Here is a 27,222-nt window from a genome sequence, read left to right as displayed (position 1 = left end):
CGGCCCCTGCCCTCTGCGAGCCGGCACCTCCAGGCACTACCGGGCACCACTGCGGCCGCTCTGTGCCCGTCTGCCCCCGACAGGTGCACCGCAGGGGTGTGGGAAACGCGCCTGACCCCCACCCCCCATCCCCCACCATCGTGACTTCCAGGGCTCTGCTCCGTGGGCAGGTGGCCAGGGGTGGGGGCCAAAGTCGGGACCACCCGCTCCCCCCCTTACAGGACACCCCTTGCCAAAAGGATGAGCAGAGCGGGTGCGGCAGGAGAAGTGGGGGGTGGGCAGGGGCAGCAGCGGGGAGCTGGGGGCACGGGGGCTGGAAGACCCGAATGGAGTCCAACCTGGAGAGGGACCCCAGATCCGCAGGACCTCGGCCAGGGGGCAGGGGCTCTCCCCAGCGCCCTCTCTGTCCTGGGTGGTGGGCACACAGGAGACAGGCCCTCCTCCCCCTCCGTCCCCCTCCACCCCCTCCATCCTCCTCTGTCCCCCCCTCGCCCTTCACCCCACCCCCTCCCCGTTCCAGGACCCAGCGCCCCATCCGGGCCCCAGCCCCGAGTCGTCCCCAGGACTGCTCCCTGGCCAGCTGTCCGAGGCTCAAGCCGGAGCCACGCATTGCCTCGAAGCCTTCAAACCTCTCGTCTCCTGGCTAGCAGCCCCCTCCCCTTCCCTCCCCTCCAGGGTGGGTGACCCGCCCAGGCCAACCCCGGGTGCTGGGGGGCGAGCTGCGTGCAGGCCCCAGCCGGAGTACGGGCGCCCAGACCTGCCCCCGTGCCCGGTGCCGAGCCCGAAGACGTGGGCTCTCCATGGCTCCGTGCACTGCCCGGCTGTCCTCTGTCCGCCCGGCTCTGAACCCACGCGTCTCCCCCACGGCGGGTGGGGCTCCCTCATGCTCCCCTCCCCTCCAGAGCAGACCCAGGAGGGCAGGGCACAGCCCCCCCAGGGAAGTCTTCCTGCTGCGCCTCATCTCCCTGGGGCCTAAGGTTTGCACCTACGGCCAGAGGCAGGCGGCGGGCAAGTGGCCGGGGCTTGGGGACCTGAAGTCCTCGAATTCCTGCAGCCCAGGCCCCGCGGGGTGGTGCAGAGGCCCCGTGGACGTGGCTGCGCTGGTGCAGGCCAGGTGATGGTGAGGAGGAGAGGCGCTGGCAGGAGGCCCCCCGGAAAGTCCGATGCCCGGCGGTGGTGCAGGGCCACGAGCCAGGATCCGGGTGGGGAGGGCCTCGGCCTCCAGCCTGCCCCGTGACCTCTCAGGAACCGTCCCCCATGGCTCTGGTGACGGCCCGTCCACGGCAGAGGCTGGCGAGAAGCAAACTGCGCATTCCCAGGGCCTCGGGCCTCCCATAGGTTCCTGCCTCTATGGCCCATCCTGCCTTGAACCTGAAGCCGGCACAGCGCAGGGGTGTCCACACACCACACACGCTCACACGTGGGCCCGTGCACACCCATGAGCTCACACGTGCACACAGAGTGCGTCCCCGCCCCCAGCACCACCGCACGCCGGTGACCGCCCAGCGGAGCATGTTGTCACGCTGCCCCGTCTGTCCGGGCGGCACCTGCCGGCGGGTTGGCCTCGTCCCAGGCCCTGGAGGGCGGGGAGGGGCGGGCTAGGGGATGACCCAGCGGGCAGGGGACACAATAGCACAGAAAAAGCTTCAAACACACACCATGTGCTGCCCCCTCCAGGGAGTGAGGGCCGGGCTGCACGCGCTGCGGGTCTGAGTGTGCGGGTGTGGGTGTGCATGTGCACGTGGGGAGCCAGGCTCTGTGCACGGCCACATGGTCGCATGCAGGGGTGCTAGGGGGCCAGGGAGCCCGCTGCACACCCAGGAAGGGGCCCCGGGAGGCAGCGGCCACATGGACACCCCGGCTCTAGCATCTGCCTGACGGCTCCGACCCACCGTGCCAGCCACTCACACAGCCTGGACCTGGGTCCACTGGGCGTAAAACCGGGAGCAGGACAAGGGGGCCTCCTCGAGGGCTATGGTAGGAGCAAGTGAAACAGCGCCCGGCTTGTGCAGCTCCATGGCTCTGACCTGGTGCGCGGCCCCAGAATGCGAGTGAGTGACCTTGGGTCGCAGGGGTGGGGGCGGGGCTCCCCGGGGACCATGCCCCGGGAGTGGGGCACCCCGGCCCTCAGACGGCAAGGCCAGCCTCTGAGCCGCCGCGGGCATGCCAGGGTCGCACACCTCCTCGGAAGCAGCGCAGGCTCTGACCGTGACTACAAACCACAAAGGACCCAGGGGACAGCGTCCTGACGCGACGGTAGCAGGAGGAGGACGAGGGAGACGGACACAGACACAGAGACCCAGGACGGGCACAGGAGGGCAGACGCCAGCCAGGGCACGGCAGAGGGGAGGAGGGGAGGGCTCAGAGGGCCGGGCAGGATGACAGGAGGGCTCGGTCTCCACCTACGTGGGCCCCGTCCAGGACCTCAGGGCCCCCTGTCCCAGCCACACAGGGCCTTCGCCCTCCAGCAGCGCCATGTGCCCTCTGGCCATGCGCCGCCCTCTCGGGTCAGCCTCCCCGGCAGTGGGAACACCCCACCTGTCCCCGGATTATCCTCCCTGGCCAGGTCACACCCTCGCTTGGGGTCACCGGACCCCGCAGCAGGGAAGGGGCAGGCCAGGGGCTCCCTCCCACCAGCCCCGTGGTCCCTGCTGGGGGCTTCCCTGTCTCTGAGGACCTGCCACAGGCCAGACGGAGAAACTGAGGCGCAGGGCGAGGCCGGGGCTGGCCGTGAGCCTACGCGGACCTCTGCACCCCAGTCTTCCCGCCTGCTCTGGGGCCTGGCGGGGAGGGGGTGGGCTCTGGGTCCTTCGACTCAGGGCAGGTGAGGCCCTCAGCGGGCCCAGCCCTACCCTGCCCGCTCCTTCAGCTTCTTGTCCGTGATGCCATCTTTGGACACGAGCTTGTTGAACACCAGGATCCCGATGACCATGTTCACCTGCCAGGCAGAGAGGCACAGGGCGTGGGGCGCGGTACAGCCCGCGGGGCTCGGGGCGCCGGGCTCCAGGTCCTCACCGGGCCCCGCGGTGCTCCCGCCCACAGCACGGGGACTGGGACCCCACTCCCCAGGCGGGGAGGCGAGGCTCCAGGGGGCAGGGAGAGCCACCAGGACCGGCTGCCCGGCCCCTCAGCGCCCTCTCCTGGGCCTGGCCAGCTGCCCCAGAGCCCCCGCTGGTAGTGGGGTTCTCCTGCCACAAGAGCCCACCCAGGGTGGGGTGCTCCAGTCCAAGCCCCCACGTGACCCTCCCACACGGCCTGCTCCACGAGGACTCACGGCAGGGTGCACACGGGGGGCCAGGAGGAGCCAGCTGGGGCCCAGAGGCTGATGCGGGGGGCTCTCCCCTTGGGCTGGGGCCCGGGGTGGTCTGCACTGAACGGCCCATGACCACGGAGGTCAGCAGCAGAGGTCAGAGGTCAGGCTGCCCCCGCCACGCACCCCCAGGGTGTCCACCTGCTCCAACCCCAGAGAGACCTCAGGGGATCCAGCTGCCGTCCGCACCCAGGCCTACCCTGCGGTCTTCCCAGCCCCTCACTCCTTACATCCCTCCTGCCACAGGGAGCTCACCCCTCACTAGGGCCTGACCTGAGGGCAGTCTCGGGGACATCACCCTGTCCTGGCTCTACCCGGGCCACGCTGCCCCTGCGCCCTCCGCCACAGCATCCTTCCCGACCCCTCCTGCTGGGCACCCGCGCCCTAGGAAGTGCCTCTTGGTATTCAAGTCCCGCAAGCAATCACCCCGCGAGGGCCCAGCTGCGCGACCTTGGGGTTCCTCTCTCCTCCTCTCCTGGGTGGGGAGGCTGTTTCTTTGCTCCCTGAATGCCCTCCCTGGGGCTCCCAGGCTGCAGGGGCGGCCTGACGGAGGTGTGAGGCCTGGCCCCAGCCCCCTGGGACCCAGGGGAACCCGGAGGCCGACTCCCCGCAGCCCCGCCGCCCACACCGCGCCAGTCGGACCCTGCCTTCCATCCTCGTGCACACGGAATGTTCCCAGGCACGTTCCCAGGCTCGGGCACCCGCGCTGGCAGGCCTGACCCCGGTGGAGGCGTCTTTCCTGGGTGACCTCATTTTCTGACAAGGCCAGGGCAGAGAGGGAGGGGACAGCAGCCGGCGCCGCCCCTCCCACAGCGGGCTCCGCGCGGTCTTTACCTGGGCGTCCCCACGTTACTGCAGGGGCCCCGGGGGGGGGGGGGGGGGGCAGATCAGGACAGTGCACCTGGGAGGGGATGCGGGGGAGGGGGCTCCTGCCTCGCCATCTGGGCCTCCCCGCCTCCCGGGCCGCCTGTCTTTACAATGGGAGCTGGCCTGGCCTCTGAAGTGCCGCATTGACATGCAGGGCACGGAGGCCTCTCCCTTCGAGGAATAAAGGAGGCTGCTGCCCAACGCCTCCGCGCCCCCAGCCGGCACCCCGTGCCCATGCCCAGGCCCCAAGTGCTGCGGCCCTGCCTGGGGGGGCAGGAGAGCATGGCCCCCCTGCCATGCCCAGCTCCCCCTGCCCGGCCCTAACTTGGGGACGACAATCCTGGGGACCACCTGGCCCCGCTCCGCATCCCCCAGAGGCATAAGGGAAGGCAGAGTGAGGAGGAGCTGCTTCCTTCTCTGGAGGGGACAGCGGGGGCAGCAAGGGACAAGCCCTGGCCCCCGGCCTCAGGCTCTGCTGGCGGCTCTGCTCGTCACCCAGGCCTAGCAGGCACTCCCCGCTGCCCACTCGTCCCCCCACCCGTCCCTCACCCTTCGAACCCACACGGATCTCCCTCCCGGCCGGTACGCAGCCGGTGCCCGATAAGCACACAAGCTGTGCTCAGGGGAACAAAGGCCAGCGCCGCAGCCCAGTCTCTGCACCCCTGTACCCTGAGGGCAGGTCGGGTGCAAGGTGACCCTGAGGGTGATGGGTCCCGCCCCAGGCCCCAGCCTGGACCACGGGGAGGGGTCAGTACCAGCACGACAGCCGCGGCCGGTCCCACGAAGGCGTACAGCAGTCCCCCCTCCAGGGAGAGCCAGCAGCTGGGGAGGGAGACAGGCTGGTCAGTGGCCAGACGGGACGTCCCCCCCCAGGAAGGCGCAGCAGGAGCTCGGTGGTCAGCAGGGCCTCCTGCATGCTGCACATCCGCTCCGGCCTCCAGGCCCTCAGGAACCCCCGGCCCGGTCTGCGGAGTGACAAGTGGGCACACGGCAGCGGCCCAGGTGGCCCAGGCGGCCCAGGCGAGGGTGTCCTGACCGCCCCGGGCTGGCCCCAACTCTCCTCCTAGACCCTCCCCACTTCACACACAGACTCTTCTTCCTGACCGATGCCACAATCCCGGGTCGGGTCCCTGACCTGCCCACTCACCCCGGGCCCCATGTCCTGGGCACCCAGTCCTCGGCTCGCACGTCTGGCCCCTCCTCATGCCACACGGGGTCACCGGCCCCACGCTTCCCCAAATATCCTGGACCCCACAGGAACCCTGGGCCAGTGAAGACACCGCCTCCTTCCCGGGGCATTTCCTCCACCCTACACTGTCTGAACTCCTCTTCGGCCTTCAGAACCCCTAGTCTTTCCCCGTTCCAGCCCTGACCCCCTCAGCTCTGTGGCCGTGTCCACCGTTACCTCCGGGCACTCACCCTACTGGGAGTTCCAGTAACTGGATCCTCACCCATGTCCACTGCCCCTGCTGCCCAGCCACGGCCTGCCCCCCAACCCTGGGGCTCCATAGGGCGCCAGCCTGCCCAGCCTGTCTCAGGCCTCCCCTTGCCTCTGGCTCCCCAATTCTTCCCCGTGCCTGAGGCCGCAGAACCCTCCAGGCCTGGTTCCTCTCCCTCCACCCTGGAAGCCACATGGCTTAGGATAACCCCAAGCTTCCTGGCTTGGCGTTCAAGGCCCCCAGACATGCCTGGCCCAGCTGACCCCTCAGGGCCTCACTGGCTTCACCTGTGAAACAGGCCCCTTACCACCCGCCTTGCCCTCCTCGGGGCCACATGGCCCCCAGGTCACCGTTGTCATACAGGGGTGGACACTCTGGTGCAGAGAGGGCACTGAGGCTAACAACCTGTCCATGGACACCTGAGAGGGGGTGAGAAGCTCTGCTGGCCCTGTGCCTCTGTCTCCATCCTGCTGCCCACCTGTTGCCTGCGAGGAGCCGGCCGCTCCGGCCCCGGGGCCCCCGCCCTCCCAGCCTCGGCTCTGTCCTCTGATTCGGGCACCAGCCAGCTGTCACCTCTAGGGCAGTGGGAGGGTCTGGGGGAGCCGAGCGGCCTCCACCCCATCCCCACCCCGCCCCGACTCACTAGTTCATGGTGCTGTACCCTTTGGCCTTGGTGAATCCCACAGAAATGGCCACGACCAGCGCAGGGAGCCCTGGGGGAGGAGCAGAAAGAAAGCGCGTCGGTGCCCGGTGCCCGCTGTCCAGCCCCGGCTGCCCACCGCCTCCTCCCGGCCCCGCGGGTGGGCCGAGGTGGGGGCAGAGCTGCCAGCCCCTGAGCATGAGAGAGGGGACGGGGGAGGGGGGACCCGGGGAGGGCCCATGGGCCTGGGGGCCTGGCGGCAGGTCAGCACACCAAACGCAGGACGCCGTGCCGTGCTCGAATTTCAGATAAAAAAGAGACCATTTTTATTGTGTGTCCCAAACGTTGAGCGGGGCACGCTTAAAAATAACTCATTATCTGAAATTTAAATAGAACTTGGCTTCGCATTTTATCTGGCAACGTTAGGGAGGCTGGGGGGAGGGGAGGGGAGGGGCCACAGGGGGTAGGAGAAGGGCCTCAAGGGGGTGGGGGACCACAAAGGGGGAGGGGAGGAGCCTCAAGGGGGTGGGAGGCCACAAAGGGGGAAGGGAGGTGCCTCAAGGGAGATGGGGGACCACAAGGGGGGAGGGGCCTCAAGGGAGATGGGGGCCACAAAGGGGGAGGGGAGGAGCATTAAGGGAGATGGGGGCCATAAAGGGGGAGGGGAGGAGCCTCAAGGGGGTGGGAGGCCACAAAGGGGGAAGGGAGGGGCCTCAAGGGAGATGGGAGGCCACAAGGGGGGAGGGGAGGGGCCTCAAGGGAGATGGGGGCCACAAAGGGGGAGGGGAGGAGCCTCAAGGGAGATGGGGGCCACAAAGGGGAAGGGGAGGAGCATCAAGGGAGATGGGGGCCACAAAGGGGGAGGGGAGGAGCATCAAGGGAGATGGGGGCCATAAAGGGGGAGGGGAGGAGCCTCAAGGGGGTGGGAGGCCACAAAGGGGGAAGGGAGGGGCCTCAAGGGAGATGGGAGGCCACAAGGGGGGAGGGGAGGGGCCTCAAGGGAGATGGGGGCCACAAAGGGGGAGGGGAGGAGCCTCAAGGGGGAGGGGGGCCACAAAGGGGGAGGGGAGGAGCATCAAGGGAGATGGGGGCCACAAAGGGGGAGGGGAGGGGCCTCAAGGGGGAGGGGGGCCACAAAGGGGGAGGGGAGGAGCCTCAAGGGGGAGGGGGGCCATAAGGGGGCAGAGGAGGGGGGCACAGGGACAGGGGAGGACGCAGGGGCAGGGACAAGCAGGCCCAGGACAATGGGCAGAGGGGTGGGGTGGGGAGGTGGCCCACCGCCCGCCTGCCCGCGCTGCTCACCCCAGCCCAGGCAGAGAAAGCGCTTGCGGATGAGGCGGTTCCTGAGGCGGCCGGTCACGGCCATGTAGGACTGCCAGGCCTCGGTGAGCACCCAGCAGAAGGACGACAGGAAGAAGAAGTGCAGGAAGGCAGCCACCAGCGTGCACACCACCTGGGCAGGGCGGGCGGGCAGGTGGGCGGCTCAGGGGGCAGGTGCCCGCTAACCCGTTCCCACGCCTGCCCCGAGGGAGGGGCCCGCTGCGGCCGGGAGGCGCCAGGCCCAGGGTCCCTGGGGCTCAGGCCGGCACTGAAGGCCTGAGCTGAAGGCTCACCTGGTCCACTGCCTCGAGCTGGCCTGTTGAGCACCCAGGCTCCCTGTGCTCCCAGGGGCTGTGTGGCCCCCTCCGCCAGGGACAGAGGCCCCCCTGCCCCGCCTTCCTCAGCCATTGGGAGACACGGCACCTGCTCATAGGAGCCCGTCTGCTCAGCAGGTGGTGAACTCGACACCCGGGGAGGGCAGGTCGCCCCCAAGGCCACATGGCAGGGCAGACAAGGGGACACAGCCTGGGCCAGTCCAGCTGGAGACTGCAGACACCAGGGCCCCGTGCCCTGGCCAGCTGGAGAGCGAGGACTCCATGTGACTCCAGCACTCCCCGCCCTAAGCTTTCCTGGGATCCTTTTGGGGTCATCCCCCCCACCCCGTCCTGCACGGGAGGGCACAGACCGTATACCTTATTGCGGGTCTGGGTCTGCCCGATGAGGATGAGGGCGTTGGAGGAGATGATGGACAAGCAAAAGTTGATGAGGATGACAGAGCGCTCCGAGCGGATGTACCTACGGGAGAGAGCAGGCTCATCCTCACAGGAACCCGGATCCTGCGGCCATATCAACACTACGGCACTATCTCCTCCCCGGACACGGTGCTGCTACCACCACTGTCACCTCCACCATCGCCATCTCCTCACCACCATTGCCTCCACCGTCACCATTGCCATCAACACCACCAACACCACACCCAGCACTGCCATCGCCTCCACCATCACCATCGCCTCCACCATCACCATTGTCACCATCACCATCATCATCATCACCATCACCACTATCTCCTCCACCATCACCATCACCACCAACACCACACAAAGCACCACCACCATTGCCTCCACCATCACCATCGTCACCATCCATCACTACACCTCCTCCACCATCATCACCATCACCATCACTACCTCCATCACCACCACCACCACCACACCCAGCACCACCACCATCACCTCCACCATCACCATCGTCACCACCACCACCACCACCATCGCCTCCACCATCACCATCGTCACCATCACCACACCTCCTCCACCATCACCCCCACCCCCACTTCCGCTCTACCACATATGATTCTGGCACACAGATGCCAGGGAAGGCCACGGGAACCACTGGCACAGCTGCCCACTCCTGCTAGGGAGGGCTCATCCTTAGAATTGCTTCTTCTTTTTGTGCAAGATCCCCTCTTGTGTTTGGATCCTGGGGACACAGCTCATTTCCGGGGTCTCACTGTCTGGGGGCTCCTGGTTCCACCCCAGCTGTCCCCCTGCAGCCCTTCACACCCTGTGCGATCCTGGCTCTGAGGCAGGAAGACAAAGCGTTCTGAGGCTGGGCTGCAGAGCCCACGCCCGCAGCGGCTCAGCCACATCCTGGCTGTGTGACACCGGGCAAGTGGCCCAGCCCCTCTGTGCCTCGGTCTCCCATCCGCGAGACGGCCGGAGGGGAGAGCGCCTGCCGCTCAGGGCTGTGGCTGAGATCGCAGGAGCAGGAGGCAGGAGGCAGGAGGCGTTAGCCGCCATCACCTCTGCTGCCCGTTTCCCAGTGGCCTTGGGGGCTGCGACCCAGGCGGGGGGTGAGCACAGGGTCCAGGGCTGCGCCTTAGGAGCCATGACATGGCCTGATGTGCCTGGGCGGGTCACTGTCCCTCTGTGGGTCCCCATTTCCTCGTGGGGACCGTGGGGGTGGGGTCCTGACTGCCGCTAACAGGGGCAGTGACGCGGCCAGCAGAGCTGGGGAAGGAGGTGCTCTGCAAACCATGGGCAGAGCCCTCAGAGCTGCAGCAGGCGGGGCTGGAGGGGCCAGGCCAGCGGGCTAACAGGCCAGGGGGGCTTCGGGACAGCGGTCCCCTCCCGCCTGGCTAGGAGGGGCCCTGGTGCAGGCTGAACCCGCGTGGTTCAGCGGTTCAGGGTCAGCTCCTGCCCTCGGGCAGGATGAGGAGGGGGCCCGGGGAGCACAGGCCGCCCTTCCCCATTGACCCATTGATCTCTCCCTGTGGGCCTCACGGAGACAGACAGGCAGCTGCGGGGTGGGTGACCTTGACTCAGACTCCCTGTCCTATACTTCTGTTCAGCGGGGCTTGAAGCAGGGCGCTGGGTGGGGAGGAGAGACCCCCCGCCCCGCCGCAGGCACACACCTGCCCTCACACACCCGAGCCTACCCTGCTGCGCGGGGGGGCTCCACCTGCCATACGGGCCCCCACCCCAGGACCAGGGACCGCCGGGGGTGCCCAGGGGCCCTGGGAGGAGGCCCTGTGCCTGGGGGAGGGGGGTGGGGGGCAAGGGTGCGAGCAGAAGTTCTCACCCTGGAACATGACCCTGGGCTCAGAGAAGCCTGGGGCCTTGCACATCCACATGGTGGGACACAGAACTGGGGGCTCCGAGGTCCCGGGGCTGGGTGCTTGGCTGGGGGGTGGGCTGCCGGGCATCAGCCAGGAGTGCACTGGGAGGTAGGAGGACGCGTGGCCGCCCCGTGCGCTCGTGGGGGTGGGTGGAGCAGAAGGGTGCCCCCAACCAGCACATCAGTGTCATCTGGTGGGGGGGAGCGGGCAGGGGGGCTAGCGGGAGGGAGGGGACTGAGGACAGAGGGTAACGGCGGAGGAGGGGAGGGGGTGGGCAGGGGAAATTGGGGCAGCCGTGACTTCCAGGGGGTGGGGGGGGTGGCGCTTTTGACCCGGAAGGGGGCTCCGCACCAGCCCACCGCCGCGGCGCTCTCACAGAGAAGGGACGAGCCCTGACCCCAGCCACCTCGCGCCTGGGACCCACTGGGGCCCCCACCCCGGGCCCCTGCCCACGCGCTCGGGCCCCACCTCCACACGGAGACGTAGATGATGATCAGCATGAGCAGGGTGAGGGAAGACACGCCGCAGCCCACGATGAGCGTCACGGACGGCACGATCACCTTCTCCATGTTCTGAGGAGTCCAGGGCGGAGAGTGTGGAGTGAGGGGCCGGGCAGGTGCGGACCGAGGCCCCGGGCGGCGGGCCCCAGCTCACTCCGTGCGGCCCAGATGCTGGGCGATGCCGGCCCCGAGCCTTCCCTCTCCACCTCCAGCACCCCCACGTGTGCCCCCTGCGCCCTGGGCCCCTGGTCTGGGCTGTCCCCAGTGAGGGGTTCTCGTCCCTGGCTGGGGGGGGGTCTGTCCTCCACCATCACAGCCACCTGCCAGGCCTGGCGATGAAGGCTCTGCCCATGCTTCACAGACTCCCCCATTCCAGAGGGGCACACAGACAGATCCCGGGGACCCCGGGCCCTCACGACAGCCCCCCCAGGCTGCGTGCCCCGGAACAGCAGCCGAGAGCGGAACAGCAGGCTTCCTGGCCGGGCCTCGGCACCAGCTGCATCCCAGCAGCATCCGAGGACAGCGTCCAGCCTCCGCTGCCTCACCCGTCCCACCCCCAACACCTGCCGCCCCACACCCCACCAGGCGCGCCTGCCCACACTCCTCTCCCCATCCCTCTGGCTCTGCGAGGCCCACTGCTCTGCACTCCCACACCCCTCCAGGCCCAGTTCCCACGGCGCTGCTCCAAGCCTCAGCCAGAGAAGTCTGTAAAATGCCACCAGAGGTCACATCTCCGCCCTGCCTGGGGACCCCCGCCCGTCCACCCCCATCATTGCCTGGATGCTCCAAGAGCCCCGGGGCCTGGGCTGCCCCCTTCTCCCTCTACCTCATGACACTGTCTCTCATCGTGGGCCCTCCCCGTTCCCACCAGCCAGTCCCCCTGCCCAGGACACCCTCCCTAGCCGCCACGTGGTGCCCTTCGAGGGGCCTTGGGCTGCACGACGGGCCCGCTGCCCCCCACGTGCCACCCCGAGTGCCCGGCTGGTCCCCACTTCTGTGTGCTTCCCGCGCTCACCCTCGTGTCACTGCCTGACCCGCGCGCTCCACACCGAGGGCCCCTGGGCCCCTGGGTCCCCTCCTGCAGCAGGCAGGGCACGCCGGCACACGGTGCTGCGCGTGGCAGGTGGCCAGCGGGTATTTGTGGAGGACTGAGCGGGGCTCCTCCGCGTGAGGAAGCCCCTCCCCAGCCTGCTGCCTCTGGGCTTGAGGAGGCAGTGTCCTGGGGGACAGGGGGTTCTCGGGGGCTCCCCACCCTCAAGGGGCCACTCCTGTCCCTGCTCAAGTCTGCCGCGGCCAACACCCTTCGGAGCAGCTCCGCGGCCCCTGCAGATCCCGGCGGCTGTCCACGCAGCCTGTCCACCTCCCTGGCTCCCCGGCCCAGCCTTCTGGCCCCGGGCTGGCACCTTTGGCGTCCCGAGTGCCCCTAAGGGGGTGCTCCCCGAGGGGAGGTGCGGTGCCTGCCCTGTGCTGTGCCCTGCACCCGCCTGCAGGCCGCTCCGGGGCCTGGACTGCCCCACCCCGCCCTGGAAACACCACCTCCTGCCCCCCAGGCCCTGCGGGTGTCGCTCAGGCCCAGCCTGGGGGGTGACTGCCTGGTGTCCTTGGGCCGCCCGGACACCCCGCCCCTGTGCAGGCTGGACAAACGGACAAGGGAAGCCAGGCTCCGGGAAGAGGCACACGTCGGCCAAGGTCAGCTGAGCGGTCAGCGGTCCAGGGGGCGGCTCCAGCACAGGGGCCCCCGGCCGCGGCCTGCACCCTTGAACTTGCCGGCAACCTCGAAACCCGGCTGGCACGCGTGTCACGGGTGGCCAAGCAAGTGGCTCGCACCCGCTCCATGGCTGGCCCTGGCCCCTACCTCCGTGGCCACCTGCCTCCGTCCGCCCTCATTAGGCCTGGCAGCCACACGCCTGCCAGCTTGCCCACCTGCCCGCCCACTCTCCTCCTCTCCACCTGGCTCATCTGTCACTCCCGACAGCCCCGGGCTCGCGGCTTCTAGGTGATGCGGGGAGGGAGGAAGGGCTGAACGAGCGGACGGGGGTGTCAACATCTCTAGCTCTTGTTGGAGGGTTGGTGTGGAGACTTCCAGGGCAAGACATCGGCCCCAACCCAAGCGGAAAGAGAGAAGACAGAAGCCAGCCGGCCTCCTGCCGGAGACCGGGTCCCTGGCCAAGTGCAGAGCCACCCCAGGGCCTTTGCACATGCTGCTCTCGCTGCCCAGTGCTCTTCCTCTGACCTTCACGTGGCTGGCTCTTCTCTCACTGAAGAGGCCCCCAGCCCGCAGCGGCCCCCCCGAGTGTGCAATCTGAAGCAGCCCCTCATCCTGACGCTCGCCAGATACCGCCCCCCACACCCAGGGAGTCTCCCTTTGGCTGTCCACACGGTCATCGTGGTTTCTCCCACAGAGCCCCCTGGGTTCAATCTCCTTAACCCTCTGCCCGTCTGACCCACCTCCACGCACACGTCCCTCCCTCAGCACCGTCTCTGCTGCCCTGCTCCTGCTCCACGGCTCCCACGCAAGCCAGCCCCGGCCCACTGAGGCTGGGGTCCAGCCGCATGCCGAGCCGGGACCCGGAGCAGCTGGGCACGCGCCCCGGCACATCGCGGCGACCCTGGGCAGCGGCACCGACTGTGCTTCACGGGGCCAGCGAGTGCTGTGCTGCGTGTGGTGCTGCGACACCTCCCGGGTTCGGTCCCTGCTGTGGCTCAGAGGCTCGGGCTTCGCCCCCTCACAGACGTGACTCAGCCGCGGAGACGTGACTCCTCCGCCCCCCACGGTCAGCTCACTCCCGCGGTGCTGGTGGCAGAGGGGGGCCCCCCCCCAGCTTCTCTGCCCCCAACTGCGACCTCGGCCTCCTGGCTCCTGGGGCGCGACCGCAGCACCCCCCTCCACCAACTCTCGGCCCCTGTGCTGGCTCCGACCTCCTGCAGCCACCCCGTACCCCAGGATCCCCGGGTCCCACGTGCTCGGACCCAAATCCCCACCCTCCCCAGCCGGGGCGGCACCCCATCTCGCCCCAGGCCTGGCCACCACCTGCCGGTGGGGTTATCCTGCCCTCACCGCCACTGGGACCCCTCCAAGGCCCAGTCCCACCACCGTTCCCTGCTATCCCCCCCGCCACCCCACTCCCCGCTGCCTTCGGGATGCAGCTCCACTGTCCCTGGCCTTCCAGCAGTGCCCGCGCCCCTGCCCTGCCCTCGGAGCCCCACCTGTCTCCTGCCCTCCTCACCTCCACTGGCGTGACCATCCGTCCTCTCCACGAAGCTCAGCTGGTGAACTCCTATTCACCCCTCAGGACCCCGCTCCACACCTCCTCCTCATGCCGCCCCCAGGGAGGGAAGGAAGCTGTGGCTGTGCCCCCAGAGCATCTGTCTCCGCGGCCTGGGCTTCGCAGGCTTGTGCGGACACATGTCTGTCTTCCCCGTCATACCCCGTGCTCCTCTAGGGTAGGACTGAGGTCTGGCACAGGCCCCGGCCCAGCCCCTCATGAGTGTTAGCGCAGACGACGGGCTGCATGACAGCTACGTCCCCCTCATGCCCCTCCCACCCAGCGCCTCTGGGTCAGCTGTCCCTGGGGCCAGAGCGGGCCGGGACAGGAGCTCCCAGGGCAGGGGACAGAGCCCACCCTGGCCCCCCTGGCACTCAGGCTCCGAGCTCATGCCCGCGCCCACGGCGGGGTCCCACCATCAGGCAGGGCCCCCGGCTACACCGTCTCATGGACCAGGAGCCCAAGGCCCACGGCGGCGGGGCAGCTGGCCCTCAGCCCCTTGGCCACGGGGTGACCCTGGGCACCGCGCGCTGCTCTACTGCAGCCTCAGCTCCCTTGGGGCATGGGTGGGCCCCGACACACGCTGACACCAGGGGTCCCCAACCACAGCTGCCAACCCCCTGCCAAACAGAACTGCCAGCTCCCACAGACCGGCGGAGCCCTCACCTGCCCACCCCGGCACAGGGGCCCAAACGCTTGGCCTTGGTGGCTGCGGGCGCAGGCCAGCCTTCCAGAGAGGCCCTGGGCCCCAAGCCTCCCGCTCCCGGTCTCACCAGCATCGGCCGGCCTCCCCCTCACCGAAGCCGGCCTCCGTGCCAGAGCTTACCCGGGGCTCGGGCCCCGGCCGTGGACGGCACTGCCTGCAGCCTGCGCTGGCCCCTCGGGTGGCCCACCCCGCAGAGCCACCCCGAGGGACACACGACCGCTCTGTCCTACAGGGGAGGGGGCAGGAGGCTGGAGTTGCTGGGTGTAAGGGACAAGCCGGTGTTTTGACACTAACCCTACACCAGGACACTACCCTGTCCGGTCCTTCCTCCTCCCGCTCCGAGGGATGAGCGGCCACCTAGGGACCGAGGCTGGGCCCTGCCCTGCTTGCTCTGGCCTCGTAGGGACTCAGGAAGCCCCCAGCCCCACTGGAGGCTCCCCTGTGCACAAGAAGCCTGCTGCTTTAGCACCGCCGGCCACCTACGCAGAGAGCCGCCTCTTACAGGGAGCCCCCAGGATGGCCTTGCTGCTGCCTTCAGGCTCTCCCCCAGAACCAACACCACCAACACGCTGTCGCAGGGACAGCAGGATGAGGAGAGGGCACCGAGGTCAGGGCCGAGAGCACAGACCCCCATCCAGCCAGACTTGCCCCGAGACCTTGAGCAAGGCACCCTCCTCTGGCCTCAGTCTCCCTGCCCGCCAAGGGGAGGTTTAAGTAGCAATGACCTCTAAGGTCCTGTGGAGCTCTGCCCCCACGGGGGACCCTGGCTGACGACCTGCCCTCCCTCCCCCTGTCCCGCTGGACAAAGGGGCTGTGGGCAGGATGTTCTCAGGCCTGGAGCCATCTTCCACGACAAACCCAGGGTTCCCTGAAGGCACAGCTGTGCTGCCCCCTTTGATGACAGCAGCTGCCCCGAACGCCCAGGAGAGCCACGTCCCCCTCCCCGGTCCGGGCTCCGCATGTGCTGCTCAATGATCCTTGCACCCGGGCCTGGCTCAGGGTCTCAGTGGGCGAAAACCCTGGCCCCTTCCCTCCTCGGGGGCCTCGGGGGCTGGAGGGGGCTCCCCAGGACAGCCCATCAGCCCCCGTGGGCCAGCCCAGCACCCAGGGCCCCAGCCAGGGAGCTGGCCCCAGATGCCGTCACCATAGAAACCAGCAGCCCCCACAAGAATCTCGGGAACAGAAAGGAGGCCCCTGAGATGATGGGGCCCTCCCCGGCAGGGCTGTGGGCCTGGGCCAGATCCAGCCTCCCTCAGCCCCCCTCAGCCCCCCCCAGGACCCTGACCTGGGGTCACAGCCGCCTCCGAAGACCAGAGTCCACTGAGGAGGGTGGGGAAGGTCTCCCACAAGGTGGCAGCTCCTTCCTCTCCCTCTGCCCGGCAGGCCAGAGCCTGGTCCCCCAGCCGGGGGCGCAGCACCCACCAAGTGCCGCGCTGTGCCAGCTCTGCCGGGCCAAGCCCTCCCCGGCCCCAAAAGCCTGGGCCTGGCCTGCCGGCTCCCCTGAGACCGGCGCCCTCCGAGGTCCCAGGCTCCCAAGGAGAGTGGGGGAGACTCGCGCGTCGGTCCCGGGGAGGGGGGAGGGGGGAGGGGGGAGGGGGGCAGGGGGCGGGGGTGCCCGGCCCCTCATCGCCAGCCGCTGCCAAGTCCCCGCTGCCCCCGCCTGCCCCTCCCCTGCCCCTGCGCCCCCCCTGCCCCTCCCCGGCGTGGGGCCAGGCCACGGGCGACAGGCGGGCGGGGGGGCCGGGCGGGGTGGGTCCTGGGTCCCGGGTCCCGGGTCCGTCCCCCTCCCCCCGCGCCGCCCTCGCCGGAAGCGCCCGCCCCTCCCCCTCCCCTCCCCCCCCCCCCCCCCCCGCCCCCGCGTCCCGGCCGGGGTCTCACCGCGTCGGCGCTGAGCTGGGCTAAGATGGCGAAGGTGGAGAGCCGGTCACAGAGGCAGCGCGTCCGGAGGGCGTCGAGGGGCACCGTGCGGCAGCCGCGCCACGACCAGGGCCCGAGCTGCGGGGGGGCGGGGGCGGACGGCCTGGGGGCGGGACACACGGGGCGGGCGGGGGACAGCGCGGCGTGAGCGGCGGCGGCGGCGGCCCGGCCCTGCGCCCCCCGCGCCCCCCGCGCCCCGCGCCCCGCGCCCCCCGCGCGCCCCGCGCCCCGCGCCCCATGGCCGCCGCCGGCCCGCGGAGCGCGTCTCGGGAGCCCGCGGAGCGAGCCCTGGCCCCGCGCCCGCCCCGCCCCCTCCCCCGCCGAGCCCGAGCCCGAGCCCGAGCCCGAGCCCGAGCCCGAGCCCGAGCGAGCCCAGGAGCCCGCGGGCGGGGCGGGCGGGGGCGCGCCGGGAGGGGCCGGAGCCCCGAGCCCCGAGCCCCGAGCCCCGAGCCCCGAGCCCGAGCCCCGCGGTGACCTTGGGGCCGCCCCGCCCCGCCCTGCAGCCACCCGAGGCCCACGGGGCGCCCCTCCACTTCCACGGGGCCGGAGCGGGCACCCCGGGGCACCCCCCAGCCAGGCCAGCCCACCCGCCCAGGAACTTGGGGGTGTCGGGCCACCCACAGCGGCCGGCCCGGGCAGGCTCACCCGCTGGCCCGGCCGCCCGGGGTCCAGGAGGGCGCCCCTGGGTAGGCGCAGATGGAAGGCCCGCAGGTCAGGACCCGCACCCGCACCCGCACCCGCAGGCCTCCTGGAACCAGGCCGCAGCCGGCGCCTGCTCCCAGGACGCGGGGGAAATCAAGGGGCGCTGCAGCCAGGGGCTGCCCGGGGCCTGCCCTACACTCCCCTGCAGCTTCAGGGCCTCTCAGCGCCAGCACCACGGAGCTGTCCAGGGCCTCAGCCGGACTGTCCCCACCCGGGCCCTTCGGGGTGCCTGCAGGGGGGGGGGCCCAGCTCCCTGCCCAGTGCGCTCCCCAGGGGAGCCCCGACCCGGCGCACAGACACAGACCCGGACAGGGCCGCGCCGCTCAACCCTTGGGTTTGCAAACGGCCAGCCATGGTCACCCCGCCCCCCCCCCCCCCCCCCGCCCACCCTGTCACCTCAGGAAGTTACCTATCCTCACCCCTAGCTCCAGTTTCCTGAGCTCTAAAATGGGGAGGACAGTCCAGAGGACGCAGTGGGCGCACCCCCGCGAGGCGCCCGGCACAGCGCTTGCGTGTCTGTGTGCGCCTGCAGGAGGGTTTAGGATCACCAGCCGCTGGGATCTGAGAGCCCCACGGTGGTTCTGTTCAATTGGAGATGTTACACAATCCCCTTCTGAGCTTCAGGCCCCCGGGGAGAAGGGATGTATTCCAGGCCAAGCCTTGCTCTGATTCCCCTCTCTCGGGGGGGGGGGGGGGGGGCAGGGGGGACAGACCTGCCCCTTCCTACAGAGGAGGACCCGCCCGAGGGGCTAGCCCAGTTCCCGGGGGCCGTACGGCAGAGTTTGAAGGCCCGGAGCTAGCCCCAGGCTCTGTGGGGTGCATGGGGTTCCATGGCCCTGGAGGCACCCCCAAGCCCGCACTCCAGCCCGTGTGCCCTGTCTCCGGGGTCTCCAGAGTACAGTGAGAAGACAGGGAATCCCTCTCACAGGTGCTGTGGCCTGAGCCCAAAGGGCCCAGGATTGGGGAGCTCAAAGCTCATCCATTTTAGGGGCCTTCCTTAAAACAAATGCAAAGTAGCCAAGGGCCACAGAGGGGCACAGGGTACAGCCAAAGTCAAAGCCTAGCAAGGCCCCGGCAGAGGCCCTCCTCCTCCTCTTCCCTCCTCCGGGGAAGGAAAGAACACTGACCACCAAGCAGAAGCAGGACCTGGACAATGGAAGGGATGCAAAGGGACTGCAGGGTCCCGGAGACCCCGGAGCTCCCAGGGACACCCAGGCCCAGCCTGGGCCTCCCCTTGTCCTTGGTCAGAGGTTTAGCAGGGCCTCGCTGGGCTGCCCTGGCGCTGCCCCCTCACGCTCTCCCCTCGCCCCCCAGCCCTGCTGCCGCCCACTGTGCCCCTGCCCGGCCCCCGCTGCATGTGAGGCCGCAGCCCTGCCTGCCCGAGCCACTGACCGCACGCCGCGCCAGCCAGCACAGCACAGGCCAGCAGACGCCAAACACCGCCCGCTCCGGGGAGGAGTCCTGCAGGCCGCTGCTGTCTGCAGGCAGGGCACCCCTCTCTTAGCTGCCCACCGGCCCAGGGCGTCAGCCCCGCCGCTGCTCCTGAGAACAGGAGTTCGTGGCCAGCCAGGCCTGGGTTCAAATCACAGCTGTGCTTCTCAGGATGCAGGCAGGGACACTGCCTCCGCTCTCCTCCTTTGAACGAAGCTGCAGCGGGGGGGGGGGGGTGGCATCCGGAACCCAGCTGTCCGGCTGGGGAGGACAGGGAGGGGACGGCACCCCGAGGCCCGGGCTGAGGGGAGCCGGGCTGGCTGGGGCCAGCAGCCTGGCAGGTTCCCAGCCCGTGCTGGCGGGTCTGCAGGGCGCCAGGCTGAGCGCTGCAGGCCACCTCCTGGGACAATGCCAGCGCAGGCTGGTGGCTGGCCCCTCGGGGCTCCCGACGAGGACGCTAATCAGCTTATCGGCCTCCCAGAGGAGGGGTCGGGCAAGGGGCCGCTGCCCATGTTGCCCGCCCTGCAGCCTCAGGCCTGAAGGGCACAGGGAAGCATCGCCCCGTTCCCCAGGTCCCAAGAACCGGCTGTGGGGGTGGGCAGGCAGCTGGGGCCGCTCTGGCAGGTGCCCAGACCTGCACGGTGGGTGTGGGGGTGCGTCGCGACCCGGGTGGGGACTGCAGTGCGGGAGCCCTGGGCTCCCCTGTCCCTGACTCCTGCTCGCTAGGGCCCAGCAGACCTCCAGGCCTGTGTCGGGGAGCGCGGTCGGGCCTGGCACACAGCCCGGCCACCCCCTCCTTGCTCCTCCCACACCTCAGTCACCGGCTTCCTGTGCCTTTTATCACTGAAGCTCTGCAACAGCCCCTGGGCCCCCCGCGTAGGTGCAGCCCCCCTAGGTCAGCACGCTGCTCAGAGCCGGTGCTCTCACTCAGGGCTACGCGGCAGGCGGCAGCAGGGCCAGGACGACAAGTTTTACCCGTGTGACACCCGCTCCAGGCACCACTGTGAACCGCTGGATTCCGAAGACGGACCTCGAATGACCCTCCCCTTGAGGGTAACCTGACACCCAGAGCAGAGAGGGGCACCTGCCCCAGCTGCCCGCCCCAGGCCCGGAAGAGAGCTCGGCCAAGGCAGGGTGCTCAGGTGGTTAGCCCAGCAAGATAGGCGGGTAGGCGGTCCCTGACCCCATCTTCGGCACCCGTGACCTGGGAAAGGCCAGGGAATCTCTGTCCTCCTTTCAGCAAAACCTCCAGGACGCATCCCCTGACACCCCAACGCCTGGAAGTCCTTCCCATATCTGACTGAAATCCTTCCTGCTCCGGAGACACCTGCTCCCATCTCCACACCACAGGCAGGTCACTCCCTCTCGCACACGACAACGGCATTGGGAGACCATTCGCTGCCTCCTGTCTGAGCTTCAGAAACGTGGAGTATCTGGGTCATGGAGCCAACCCCCCACCTCCCAAAGCCCAGGCCGCGGGAATCTGGGTCAGTGACACCTGCTCCTCCTCCCCTCCAGGTCCAGGGCGAGGGAAGGAGCTGGGCCGTGGCAGCTCCCAGGGCCAGGAGGGCAGGGGGACCCAGCGGTCAGAGCGGGAGCCCCTCCCTGCCTGAGCTCCCCCCCACCCAGGCCCTTCAGACCAGGGCTCCCAGGGCAGAGCCATGCCTCCCCCCTCAGGGCACCTGACGTGCTGGAGGCCAGGCTGGTCCTGCCTCCGCGGCCTCCGTGGCCACGGCCAGCTCCCGGGTCCTGCAGAGAGGCCACCCTGACCCACAGCCTCCGTATCTGGGGTCCCTGCTCACGGCCTCAGGGTCCCCTCCCGCACTGTCCTCTGGGAGGGCAGGCCCAGGCCCAGCGCGCTCGCCTTGCTGCTGGCACAGCCCTGGGGGCACCAGCCAGGACCTGGCAGCCAGCCCCTCCGCCCTCCAAACCTCCGCTGCCCCACGCTCCCCCCCACACCGGCCCGCAGGCCCCACCTGCCTCCTTGCATGAGGCCCTGGGGGTCTGACCGCTGCCCCGCTCCATGGCACTACCCTGGGGGGACCCCAGGGGCCAGTGGCTGCTGCCCCCCTGGCCTCACCGGTCGGCCCCGCAGCCCAGGGCCACCGCTGCAGCGGGCCAGCCATGCTGTCCTCTGCCCAAACCTCCCACGGCCCCCTCCTCGCTGAGGGGCCCGTCCACCCCCTGATCGGACCGCAACACTCTGCCCTTCGGGGGCTCCCCTGTGGCCGCGTTCAGGCTGCAGGCCCGGCTCCCGGCACAAGCCCCCGCCTAGTCCCACACTGAGCATGCAGCATGGGGCCATCGCCTTGCCCCCGCGTCCCCGCGTCCCCGCATCCCCACTCAGGGAGGAGAGGCCGCTGCCATGAGCCTGGTCCCAGCTTGGCTCCTCTCCAGGGTGCGTCCGAGACCCTGGGGGGAGGCTCGGCCCGGGGCCCCCCCTGCCTCCTGGCCGGTCCCGGCCTAACAAGGAGGGACAGGGCAGCAAGGCCTGCTCCCCGCTTGGGCAGATCCCATCCTGGTCCCTGGGAGCTGAGCCGCCTTCCCCGTGAAGCGGGCCCCAATCCTCAGCCAGCACGCCGTCAGGGAGACGCAGGGACACGGCGCCCAGGGGCCTGGCACGCTCACGGTACAAGAGGGGAGGGGGACACGGAGGGCGTGCTGAGAGCCGCCCCCCGCGTCCACGTCCACCCACCGAACCAGGGCATTTGCCGCATTCATGCCTCCTGCCGGCCCACGACTCGGGTCTATTACGAGACTATAACCGTCAGGGTCTCCTGGGGTTTGATGGGCTAATTCACACTGGAGTGTGAATGACTCATAGGTAGCCTCCCACACAACAGAAAAAAGCTGGAGTGGGCACAGCACACCCCACAGGGGACGCGGCAGTGGGCAGGGGCTTCCAGAAGCGCCTCGAGGCCTTTCAGCCTGGCCTCCACTTGTGCTTCCCGCGCCAAGCACCCGAGGCCCGGGCCCTGCTAAGTGGAGCTTCATCCATCAGAAGGCCCACCTCCCGCCTCTGCCACTGACCTCGGAGCCACAGGTCGGGGCCTGTGCTCGGTCTCCTCCCCCAGGGAGCCTGCCTGGATGGCCCGTGAATTCCTGAGCGCTGCACCTGACCCTCCATCTGGTCCTGGCCTGCTTCCGTGCCGGGACCCCTCCCTGGGGTCCTACCTCACCCGGCAGCGCCTCAAGACTCCCACCCCCAGGCCCCGCTGGACCTGCCTGCGCACGCCAGCCCAGTCGGAACCAGCGGCGACCCAGCACGCAGGCGCCATCTCCGTCAGGCCTTGATCCTGGCCGGTGCCTCTGACCGCACGCCCTCCCGTCCCCCCGTCCCCCGGCTGACTCTGCTGGTCCTTCGGGGTTGCCCAGGGCCCCTGCCATGCTGGGGAGAGCCCACGGGCTCAGGGCTGGGGGCGGGACCTGTGGTCCTGAGGGACCCCGATGTCTGTGCCCCGTGGATCTGGGCACGGATGCCCGACCTGGGTCTCGCTGAGCAAGCTGCCGGGTGAGCCCTGGGCCCCTGAGGCCTGTGTTCCTGCCCAGGGCCCCCCTCCTTGCCCCCCACTCTTTGCCCCCACCTGGGCCCCCCTTCCTCACCCCCACCCAGTGACCCCTCCTCACCCCCACCTGGGCCCCCCTCCTGCCCCCACCTGCGCACCAGCCACCCTGCGATTCACGGCTTCAGCCGCAGGCCCGTCCCCACCTGGAAACCTGGCTGGCCCTGTGGTGTGGCTCTGTTCTCTCCCCCTCCACCCGCCCTGGGCAGACGGTCGCCTGGACAGGGTGGGACCCCGGGCTCCCCAGCCCTGCAAGGAGGTGACCTGGCCTGAGAGGGCCGGGTCCTGCTGACCCTGCTGCCCCTCCTGACCCTCCCAGCTCAGAGACCTGCACCCTGGGATCCCGCCTGAGCCTGTCACCTCCCACGCCCTCACGCTCCAACCACGGGGGTGCTCCCTTGCCCACCCGGAGGCCCCTCCCCGGCCAGCCTCTGCTGGGCCCCGTGCTGAGTGTCCCCAAACCTGCCCACTGTGGCGGCCGGCCCAGCCTCGCCACCTCCCAGATTGCCGCGGCCTCGCCAGCCTCCCTCCCCTCTCCCCTCGCCCTTCTTCTCAGTCTGGGTGACATCTGACCCTGTCCGCCTCACCGCCTGGGCCACGGGCGTGTCCTGGTTCTCACGGGGAGGGGCCTGCAGGTCCCCTGGGAGCTCAGCCATCCCCGCACTGCCCTCAGTGCCACCACCATCTCCACCCACACAGCTACCCCCAAAACCACCAAGGTCAACACAGTCGCTACCGTCGACGCCCCCAATACCGCATTCGCTGCCATCACTGCCACCCTCGCCACCGCCACCGCCACGATGTGATCGGCAACACCACCGTCATCGCCACGTTGCCGCCACACTACTCCGTCACCATCACGGCCGCTCTCAGAAGCATCCTCAGCCGCACATCCATGCTCGGTCACAGGACCGCCGCCACTGCCGTCACCACTCAGTCACACTGTCACCGTCACTGTCCACACGGCTCCTGCCATCGCCACCGTCCACTCCGTCACGGCGCCAACACCACCATCACTACCACCACTGCCCCACGCTCGCTGTGCCGCCACGGTCACCGGCATCACCGCCACATCCGTCACAGCCTAACGGTGGCTGCATCACCACCTCAGAACCAGCACCGTGACCGTCGCTGAGATTCACGCTGGCTGCCAACCCTGCTACCAGCTCTCACCAGCGAGGCTTCCGCGGCGCCTGCCGCATCTGGGCCACTGTGTAGACGGAACCCATCTTGTCAGAGGCCCCACCATCCCTGTCTGTGCATGACGGCATGCGGGTGGCCTGCCATACCTTCCCCGCGCCCGTCACGCCCCCACCGTCCAGGCGTCTCGCAGTTCACCTGGTGATCGGTGACCTCCAGGTCATCCCACTTCCTGCTTCCAGGGGCCTCTGCACTGAGGCCCAGGGAGGAGGTACAGCCACGGTCCCCGCGGCCTCACTGACACCGCCGGGAGTCCCTTGGTGTCTGGCGTCAGCGCCTTACAGGTGGGCGGCACTGGCCCCGGGGCCACAGCGGGGGTGCGGGGCCGCCTGGGGCGCGGGGTGAAGACCGGGCGGCCTCAGAGCGAGCAGTCGCACAGCCCGGGAGAGCGAGGCCAGTGCCCTCGGGAGGAGGATGCCCGCGCGCCTGCAAGTCCAGCCCGGGGACCCCTGCCTCAGTCCCTTTGCCGGAGCCGCTCTTGGACCCACAGGGCCTCCACTGCCCGCCCCCGGGTGGGCTCCCACTGGGCACCAGGAAGCCCCCTCCGCGGCCCTCTCCACGCCGGCAGGTGCCTCCCCACTGGGCACAGTGTGGGCCCAGGAGGGGTCTCCCCGCAGGCTTCCCGGAGGAGGGGCGAGGAAGCTGCCTATGGGCCGAGCATTTCCTGCTCCACGGCCTGTACTTGACATGCAGCAGCCCCATTTGACACATGTGGAAACTGAGTCCCAAGGAGATGAAGGGTGCGCCCCCAATAACCCCACTGGTCAGGAGTGGGACCGAGACTCGAGGCCAGGCCCACTGCAGGTGGGACCCCTGCGCCCCCCACCTGCCCAGCTACAGCACAGGGCAGGCCCGGGGCAGCCCCTCTAGACACAGGGGTGTGGCTTCAGAGAGGCCCTGAGCGGTGACACTGCTAGGACAGTGCGGGCAGGGGGCCGGGGCCCGAGGAGTGGGCCTGGGAGGCGGCAGGATGGGGCCAGGCCGTCCCTGCAGGAACAGAGGTGAGCACAGCCCGGGGCAGCGGGCAGCCCCCAGCGCTGACCCCTCCTCCTGGGGCCCAGGGCTCCTGGGAGCCCTCTCCGCGTTGCCGGGCACCAGTATGAGTGCAGACTTGGGGCGCGGTGCCCCCGGGGGGGCAGACAATGGGTTAACAGAACCCCTGCGGGGGGGGCACCCTAAAGCAGCTCTGCTGGCCAGGCCCAGGCCCCTCCCAGAGTGCCCTGCTGTGTTCCCCTGCACTCCGGGGCACACCCCCCGTCACTTCCCGGTGCTGCCCAGGATCCTAGTGCCCAGCACTGGGGTCCCTGTGGGTTTACCTCCTCCTCCCTGAGGGCAGCTCTGGCCTCCCCTCCCCGAGCCAGAGCCCAGCACAGGCTGGTGCTGCAGGGTCTGTGGGGTGGGGGTGCTGCTGGGGTCCCACCTGCAGTGGGCCTGGCCTCGTTGCTGATGGCAACGGCCCCGCCCGGCCCCGAGCCCCTCGTCCAAGGTCTCTGGCCACTCAGCCACATGACCAGGGACAACAGAGTGGACTCAATTTGTCCCCCCCCACTGGCAGGCATGCCCTGACGCCAAGCCCCAGGGCCCACTCTGGCGGATCTGTGAGCTCAGGGGCCTCCCCTCCCTGACTGGCCACCCGGCCCGTCACCCTCGAGTCTCCGTGGACGCTCCGCTCACAGGGCCACACCCCCAGCCACAGGACAGACGCAGGGGCAGTCAGTCACGGCTGGACGCAGAGCGGAGGGAGGCTCGTGTGCCCTGACGCTCCATCTAGGAAAGGCCCCCACCCCAAGATGTGCCCTCCACAGCAGCACGCCCAGGCCTGGTGCACATCTGACCCCCCCAACGGGGCCAGACTCCACCCCGATCCTCTGCCAAAGCTCCCTCTCCGACAGGCCTCGCCGTGTCCATCACAGGCCAGGAGCAAGTGGCTGCTTTTTCTAGCAGAACAAGAGGAAAGCGGGGAGAGGGGCAGGGCAGGGTGGGCGGCTGGGGCCAGTCCCGCTCTTCACCACGGCCTGGGGAGCGTGGTGGGGGCCGGGGGCTGGGTGACACCCTCGCAGACTGGGTGGTGGTGGGCCCTCATTTGGTCCAGTGTACAGTCAAGGAAACTGAGGCCAGGGCTTGCCCGTCCAGTGTGAGCAGAGCCAGGGATTCCCGAGCTGGAGCGAGGAGCCGTCCTGACCAGCCGAGTGTGGCTTGAGGACCCAACAGACCCTGGCCCTTGGGACACAGGCCCAAGCAGTCACCCCAGGGGGACAACTCGAAGCCATGTCCAGGGCAGGCTCAGCTTCTTTGGCCTCTGCCCTCCCCGGGGGCCACTGACCTGTATGTGAGGGCGCAGAGGGGGTGGGCTCATCCTGGTGGACATCCTGCTGGGCAGGTGGCATGGGGACACCCTGATGGCAGGACACTGCCACCAAGGTCACACCACACTGGGTGCTAGGTTCGGGTGAGATGTGCTTAGGCACTGAGTGGGTAAATCCCCAGCCCCCGAGGATGGGAACGCGGTCCCAGTGGGGCCCATTCCAGCGGCCTTGTCACCTCCCGTGGGTTCACTGTGTGTCTCCATCAGCGGAAGCGCGTGGACAGTGGATGGGACCCAGGCCCTGCCCCGGGAGGGGCACACAGGAGGACACATGGCCTCCTGGCTAGCTGGCGTCAGAGCTGGGCAGTAGTGGATGGGAGCGTGGGTGTAGGATCGCGGCCGGGACGGGAATGTGGGTGTAGGATCGTGGCCGAGAAGGCCTCCGGGCCAGGTGGTGACTGGGGCTGCAGCACAACTGGGCGCAGGGGCCACACAGGGCCAACAGGCTAATTGTCCCCGCTGCCCTGAGGATGATGGCAGCCGGGGGGCCACGGGGTGGTGGGCAGTGGCTGGGGGCGCCGGGCTGTCAGCCAGGGGGCGGTGGGGGGTGCCCACGGCCCCACCCCGGGTTCAGAGCACGGCAGCCGTCGCGGGCCATGACCTTGTGGCCTTGTCTGTGCCCTCCAGCTCCCAGCCCTGCGAGGAGACAGGCGGGTGGGCTCAGCAGCCCCTGCAGGAGAAGGCAGGTCCCCTGGGGGCTCTGGCACCACCTTGCCCCCAAGGGCAAAGCCTCAGAGCAGGGGTAGGGGCTGCGGAGGGGGTGGTCTCCTGTCCCCTCCCCCTCCCTTCCGCCCTCCTCCGTCCCCAGCAGAAACCAGCCTTCCTGGGAGACTCAGCTGGGAAGCAGCCCACAGGGACCTAGGACCCTGCCAACTCTCCCTTCCGCTCCCCTCCCCTCGGCCTGCCCCTCGCTGCCCTCTCCAAGGAAACCAAGGGTGGGGGCGAGGCTCTTAAAGGGACCGGGCACAAGGGCAGGGGCCCGCGGAGGGGCCGGCCGGGGTCTGCAGCAGGGACCTGAGGGCGACCCCGCTGGCCGCTTGGCATCCTGGGCCGGTCTCCCTGCACACGGGGGTGGGGGGGGGGGTGGGGGGGGTGGGAATCTGCAGAGCCCGGCGGGGTCAGGCTGCAAGGAGAGAGCCCCACGGAGTGTGCAGGCCGCCACCCTCTCCACCAGCCCAGCGTCCGCCCGGCAGGGAGTCGGGGCCCAGAGCCACCAGTAAGGGAAGCCCCCACCCGGCGCCCCGACCCTGCCCCTCCCGGCCCTCACAGGCCTGGCCCCCAGCAGACACCCCCGAGCGCCGGCTGGGCAGGAGGAGCACTGCAGGGAGTGCCTGCCCCCCGCCTGCTCACCACACGGGCCCGGCGGCCCTACTTGCCGG

General features: G+C 69.7%; 1 protein-coding gene across 6 annotated transcripts in view; it reads right to left on the bottom strand.

Annotated features, from left to right (window-relative positions):
* The window catches only part of ADGRB1 (adhesion G protein-coupled receptor B1), a 74,228-nt gene that overhangs the window by 9,063 nt on the left and 37,943 nt on the right, over positions 1 to 27,222 (bottom strand). For 4 of the 6 annotated variants that reach the window (XM_072774708.1, XM_072774709.1, XM_072774710.1 and 1 more), the window contains exons 18-24: positions 16,544 to 16,685; positions 10,662 to 10,765; positions 8,269 to 8,371; positions 7,559 to 7,709; positions 6,260 to 6,329; positions 4,933 to 4,999; positions 2,853 to 2,938 (exon numbers count right to left, since the gene is read on the bottom strand). In XM_072774708.1, the coding sequence (XP_072630809.1) occupies positions 2,853 to 2,938; positions 4,933 to 4,999; positions 6,260 to 6,329; positions 7,559 to 7,709; positions 8,269 to 8,371; positions 10,662 to 10,765; positions 16,544 to 16,685 (723 nt within the window). The remainder of the gene's footprint in view (positions 1 to 2,852; positions 2,939 to 4,932; positions 5,000 to 6,259; positions 6,330 to 7,558; positions 7,710 to 8,268; positions 8,372 to 10,661; positions 10,766 to 16,543; positions 16,686 to 27,222) is intronic. The other 2 variants (XM_072774712.1, XM_072774713.1) reach the window with 1 other exon arrangement.

This window comes from Canis lupus, chromosome 14, assembly GCF_048164855.1.
Source record: "Canis lupus baileyi chromosome 14, mCanLup2.hap1, whole genome shotgun sequence".
Lineage (NCBI taxonomy): Eukaryota > Metazoa > Chordata > Mammalia > Carnivora > Canidae > Canis > Canis lupus.
The sequence above is the reverse complement of the archived record's forward strand: the minus strand, read 5'-3'. Positions and strand labels throughout refer to the sequence as shown.